A 6,891-nucleotide genomic window follows, 5' to 3' on the forward strand; every position below is an offset into this window, starting at 1 on the left:
TAGACATCCAGTCTGCCAAAGTTATTGGTGTGAATTTAGGAACATTATTCAATAATTTTGAATAACTTAGCTCTCCTTGAAATCTGCAAGTACAACACATTTCATGAGTTTTGCAACAAGCACGTTCATCGACCGACGCCATGATTCACTGTGAGTGAATACACGGCTGCCGTCGTCGTGCTGTAACACAGGCAGACGCGACCAATGTACGTTTTATTCCCAAAATAGTATGTTTTATTCTCGTTATATTTCACATTTGGCATACGCTATCGTAGAGAAAAGATGACGTTACATTCATAAACATGTAACAATGGTTTCTGTTAATTTAAATCACACTCAACTTTACACACAAAGCGTGTATGAGACGTTTTAGTAAAGGCTATTTTCTTAAATTGCTGTGTAAATATTATTATTTGTTTTTAATTTAATTATTTCACACTGGCCTGATTTAATCGCTCCGCGGGTCACATTTGGCATGCTGGCCACCTTAAGAACCAGGGTGGTATGACCAGTGGCGGCTCTAGGATATATTTTCTGGGGGGGCTAAGTTGTCCAACAGGGGGGCCTTGAGTTCGTAGGCTCGAGCTGGGAGAAGGGGTAAAGAGGGGGTTCCCCCTCCGAAATGAGATTTTTTTTATCAACCTCTAGATGGCCGAAAATGGCACTCTCAGACTGTGACAGACATCAGTGTGTTGGCTTGGTGTGGGCCTATTTTTATGTGTTTTATGGTCTGATTGCCCGACGAGCTCTGTCCGGCAGGGGGACTTGACCTGTCCGGTGGGGGGCTTACGCCCCTCTGCCACCCCGCTGGTGCCGCCACTTGGTATGACAAAGGCCAAAATTTTGAAGGTTATTTTGTCTAAATCAGCCTTTTTTTACTGGATTTGAAACTTATAGCACCCATAGATCAGGGAATTATCAGCAAAAAATAAAATATCCATGTTTACAAATAAATTTCCATGCAAAACATGGTTGGAATTTCAAATGTGGAATTTACAAGCAAAAATAGTTACTGACACTGAATAAAGGATACAAAAAGTGTGTACAATTGACGTATTTGTAATTTTATTCTGAGGTAAATTGCACATAATAATTTGAAGATTAAAAATATCGCAAATATTTCAATAGATAACAAAAGTACAGTATATTCAGTAATAATTAGTGTTTTTCTTTTGATCTTATCATTTTATATAGTCAATTGTTTTCTTCTGAATAGGTCTAAATTGCTACCATATAGATTGTGAACATATTTTTTATATTGCTTTTACAATTTTTTTTTACAGCACCTTATGTCAACAATGTGCAATCTTCCTTTTCATTAAATAATATATCCTGAATGGTTGGGTAGCCATCAATAATAATTACAATTCCATTGAACTAGTATTTTCTCCAATCCCTCCAATGAAATACTACCTTTCTGCAGTCCTCAAATGAGTGCCTATCTATATCTTTATAATATTTGTCTAATTAAAGACCAAAGCTGCTAAAGACTATGAACACACTGGTCCCTAAAGTGGTCTTTCATTGGAGGGAGACCTTTACGAGAAAAAAACGATTCTCAGAAAAAAAAGGAATTGGCTTGATGTCTCAATATTTTAATGAGATTATTGACAGCCATCTGGAGAATATCATTGTTTTACAGTGAACACTGTAAGTGACATAACTGTTAGTGACAGCCAAAAAGCATTAAAGCTGCACACAACATACATACACTAAAATACAGACTGTATATCAGGCCTATTCCTAAGCATTATGTCTCTAGTATCTATTATAGGCCTATATTTTTCAAAGCACAGTTTCTTCATTTAATGACAGATTTTTATGCTTTTCTCCTGTAAATAATTTGAAAAGTTATAAACATATACATTAATTACATTACAGATAATCTAAGTATTTTTTATTGAAAGTAAAATAGAATTATATATAGTACATATTTCTGCAGGAGCATGTTGGACATATATTCACTTCACACTTGACTTAATATTCTGGTTGATGCCAACAGGAGTTTTACATAAGATAATCTAAGCTTAACTGTTACGAACACAATCAATAGTGGACATTAACAATTCAAAATACCAACTGCAAATCAACAGGACAATGCAGATGAATTTTTATAAGAAGCTCAATAATGAAACCAACAGATGTGACATCTCACTTGCATGTTGCTACCTTTGCAGGTGTCCGTATACAGGTCGAGCTATAATATTGCTACTCTTTCAAGTTCGTTGCAGGTCATCATCTTCTCCAGTACTGAAATATAAAAGTACAGACTGTCAATAAGTTAAATTCAATGTACACATCTTATGTACATAGTGGTGTGAAAAATAAAATAATCACAATACTGATATAATGAAAAATAATAATCATATTTACAAATCATATTCCTAAAAATAATCATATTCACAATTTTGATTGAACTAATATTCACAAAACTAATTACTATATTATATGATAACAGTATCATAATGCAACATAAAGCCTCTATGTGTTTCATAATTTTTAAGTGTTGATAATATTGCTAGAAGTTGAAAATAGTGGTTGTATTTAATTTCTATTTTAGTGTAGTAAGCTTTATGTAGTAAGCAAAGTGGAAGTGTATTACTATACCTGGGCAAATTTATGAATCTGTTCAACAACAGCAGCAAATACCGCCCCCACACTAACATCAATCAGATTCTGCATGTAGTGTACAGCTTCTTCTTCAGTCAGGTCTAAACGGAACTTATCCTGTACCTACCAAATATAAAGAACAAAAACAGGAAAAAATATGTGAGAGCAGTTAGCAGTTAATTTTAGTGAGGAAAATACATATGCAGGAAGTTAAACCATGCCATTGTGGGTGGGAAGGGATCTTAAGCAATAAGCCACAGCTTTACACTAAATACCAGTCACTCATTTCTTAAATTTAATAATGGTATGTTTATATGAACTGCCTCTACCCGATCTACTAAATGAGACTCATTAATAGACTGTTACAAGCCACACTAATCAACAAACTAATATCAACCAATAATGATGGACAATTTTAATTTGAATAAATACCTTCTTGACAGTCTTGTCCGGCTCTAAGGCGATGTCAGGAACGCTTGCATCCACCATCAAAGAAAACAGGTTAAGAATCAGATTGGCATGTCTGAAAGAGAGAGAGACAAAACTTGTTAATTTTACAAGTTGAAATATATATCATCAATTATTATATGTTTAACAAATACAAATTATGACAGTACAGTATAGCTGGAATGCTTTTGAACTATTGAAAGTAGCAAAATTAATCACCATCTTATATAGGTGGCAATCTCTTACACAAGACATATACTGTATACATAATGCTCTACATAAACTAAGTTGAGGTGGGTGTAAAAATCACCCCTGCCACTGACAGGATTAGAACCCAGAACCATGGTTTGGAAACCAAGTATCTCAAATACAAACAATCCTGTTTTTTTTTACACAACCCGAGTCCCTGATCTGGAAGGTAGGTATATAAACAATCATTGCAGCACCACTGCAACAGCTATTTTCTTAATAAATAATTTATATTCACTTAAAGTTATTCACTTTAGGTTATTGTGACTCATCTGTGTTTAATGTCCTACCTCCTTAGATGTAGAAATGATGTGTAGCAGAGTCTCTTGAAGTCTTGGTAGTGCTCACTGGATGTTCCTCCCATTCCCTCCACCATCTCCTTACTAAGCTTCATTGGTGGTGGTAAAGGTTTGGGATCACGGCCTAGGATGTACCCAAAATCAATGTGGAACAATTTGCCATCCTCAGTCAGCAACAAATTGTCCAAATGACGGTCACCAACACCAAGCAGGTATGTGATCACGCAATACCCGGCACAGCTTTTCACGTAAGTGTCCATCACGTCCGGGTGGATTCCATACGGACCCATTTCACTCGGAGCACACTTTCGGAAGAAGTTCTGAATATTACCATCATACTTTGCAAGTACTTCAGCAACTGCTGTAGAGTTGGCAACAAATTGGACCAATCCATGTTTACTGCTGGTGGCTAACACACGATATGGGGTCAACTTCAGGTCAAGGTTCTCTTGTCTTAAAAGCTACAATAAATCACATCATTTGAAATGCACATCATTATTATTATATGGTTGCAACTCACACACTATTAATTATTTTTAAAATCACATTAACAACAAATTAAATTTAAACAATTCATAAGAAAAAAAAGTGAAACAATTATCAATAATAGATAAAAACCACATCTAGACAGCCAAATAATGGCACTCCCTAACTTTCTCACCCCGAGAAAAGCCTTGTTTATGAGACTTCAGGAAGATAGTTGTTTTCAGTTGCGAGAAATAATTCTGCAATTTGCAGGATTAGAACCTGGAGCCCACAATTAAATGGCAGGAACTAAGCTACATTTCCATATTTAAGCTACGTTCACATCAAGCCCGGATTCCGGAGAAAAAACTGTGAAAAATAGGTTCAGTGGTAAAGAATAGGACCGTTCACATCAAATTTGTACGATTTCTAATCCGGACTCCAGATCTGGACCGATGGATCTGAGAGCCATTTGTATCCTGAAATCGTATGGTTTATTTGCTTGGACCGATCAGCAACAACTGTGTTCCGTGCACGAAGTGAACGCAGCGTTAAAAAAACGTAGCAACTGACGATTTTTTGTCCGGGCGCCAGACCAGATCCGGGCTTGATGTGAACGTACCTTAAAATGCAGAAATGTCTTTTTGAAGACAACAGTAACAACTGACCTTGTCCATGAGTTGTATCATCTGCAGTATCAACTGATCTTGCCTCAAGTCATCACCGTTCTTGCAAATCACCACATACTCCTCATCCTCCATAGTCATGAACGTCAACCTGCAGGGCATGAGGGCGCTCTTGAATATGGTGGCTGTCTCGGGTTTGATCCCCTTGATGATGTGCTCTGGGTGAAGGGGGAGTGGAATAGCATCAAACTCCTTGAAGTTAAATGACAGTAGTTCTGGATTGGCAAGTACTGCTTGAAGCCTATCAATCTGAAATATTAATATATACAGATTAAGAAATAAAGAGGTAGAGATGTGGAGAGAAGCAATAAAGTGCCTTGCTCAAGGACACATGCGAAATTCACAGCAAGGGATTAAAGACCTGACCTCAAGGTTGGGAAACCAAACCGTTCCTGATGCACCAAGCCACTAACTATTGTCATTCCCACACAAATTGGGCCTTGGGATTGACCTCTAATTTGACTTTAATTTGATATTATGATTCTGACTCCCTTGAATACTCACCTTTTTCTTTCTATTTCCACTTTCCCTAGTAATACTGACCATAAGCATTACAATTTTTTCAACAAAGCTCTGTTGCTTTGCTAGCTTACTCCTGAACTGGTATCCTTGCTTACCATTCTAAGAACAAAAAAAATGGATTACACAGACACAACATAGGCCTAGTTCAGACTAGGTGGATAAACCCGGCTCAACTCACCGGGTTTATCCACCTGCCAGTCTAAACTAGGTGGTTTATCTCAAGCCAGGCCTTGTTCCTATAATAACTAGGCCTGGCATGCCACCATGTTTAACTTTTCTAAGCCAAGCTTTAACAGTTGCAGGGGGTCTTACATTGACTTCGGGTAACAAAATGACCAATCAGCATTCGATTACGTATGCTGTGAGCGAGCATACGTTTCGCAAGCATACGTTTCGCAAGCAATGTTTTGAAACACGTTTCCTGGTTACAGTTTCCTTATTATGCAAATTCTTGCACCTGGCTAATAACGCTTGTATGAACACCCGGCAAAGTTAAGCCGGGCTTAACATTGAGCCAGGCTTAATTCAAGCCCGGCTTATCTCCAAGTCTGAACGTAGCCTTAAGCTTTGTCTACACTATCAAATTTTATGTGACAAAAAAATATGATGTGCCCATACATGGATACGAGGACGTCATATCACATATCATCAAAATATCAAATATATAAAAAAAAAGTTGAATGTGTTTAACTGTATGTTCCATCAAATTTTATGTGATGCTTATTTAATGAAATCTGATAGTGTAGACAAAGCTTTAGAAACATAACATCACATATAGAGATCTTCACATTCAAGAGTTTCGTTGTCAGAATTCGGTTCAGTATGAACAAATGATTGAAAACTTCATAGTATATACTTTATCAGTAATATAGATGCTGGTTAAAAGGGGAAGGAGAAACTAGCTTGAAATTTTCCATTATATACCTGGTGAGCAGTAACCTGGCAGCAAACACTGAGGCCTGAAGCCAATGTCGTAGCTACTTTGTCATCATATTATAGTAGACAGTAATTGATAATTGTTTTTAAATTTTTCATATTTCAAACAAGTAAAATTATATTAATAAATTAGTAAGGATGATCAGGAATACTTTCTTTGGAACTAATTATAAATGTTGATTGATTGGTTGATTGATTGATTGATTGATTGATATTGACTGCTTACCTTTAGCAAAGCTTGACTAAATCTCTTCATAACATTCACATACATCTCGGTCACTTTAGGGTCTTTTGAAGTCAGTGCATCTTGCTTGTCACACTCCACAACCAAGTACCAATAAAAATAATTAGCAATTGTGAAGTTACGACATGCCTGGTTGACCAGAAACGTTGCAAGATCACACTGAAATCAACAATAACGTAACATCAATAATATAAATTTGTATACAGTAGTATAATATTTTATAGTGTACTATATAATATTATGCTAAATAATATAATATAGGATAATATTATAGAGTGTGTGATGTTCATCACTGGTATACATTTTCAGTTGAAAACTCTTGAATTAACAACAATTAGTATGAGTACAGTACAATCACAAAAATTTAATTATTAAGCATACAAATATATATATACAATATATATATATATATATATATATATATATATATATA

At 35.9% G+C, this 6,891-nt stretch overlaps 1 protein-coding gene across 1 annotated transcript in view; it reads right to left on the reverse strand.

The window, feature by feature from the left end:
• Nucleotides 1-1,043: 1,043 nt before the first annotated feature.
• Nucleotides 1,044-6,891, reverse strand: part of LOC117101202 (phosphatidylinositol 3-kinase catalytic subunit type 3-like) — a gene marked incomplete in the record, with an annotated part of 14,415 nt that continues 8,567 nt past the window's right edge. The window contains 7 exon segments of the mRNA XM_033241109.1: nt 1,044-2,250; nt 2,608-2,733; nt 3,043-3,133; nt 3,597-4,066; nt 4,739-5,005; nt 5,261-5,377; nt 6,441-6,617. Coding sequence (XP_033097000.1) covers nt 2,236-2,250; nt 2,608-2,733; nt 3,043-3,133; nt 3,597-4,066; nt 4,739-5,005; nt 5,261-5,377; nt 6,441-6,617 — 1,263 coding nt within the window.

The sequence above is a fragment of the Anneissia japonica genome, unplaced genomic scaffold (assembly GCF_011630105.1).
Source record: "Anneissia japonica isolate Jap-2015-1 unplaced genomic scaffold, ASM1163010v1 scaffold1946_len758022_cov188, whole genome shotgun sequence".
Taxonomy (NCBI): Eukaryota; Metazoa; Echinodermata; class Crinoidea; order Comatulida; family Comatulidae; genus Anneissia; species Anneissia japonica.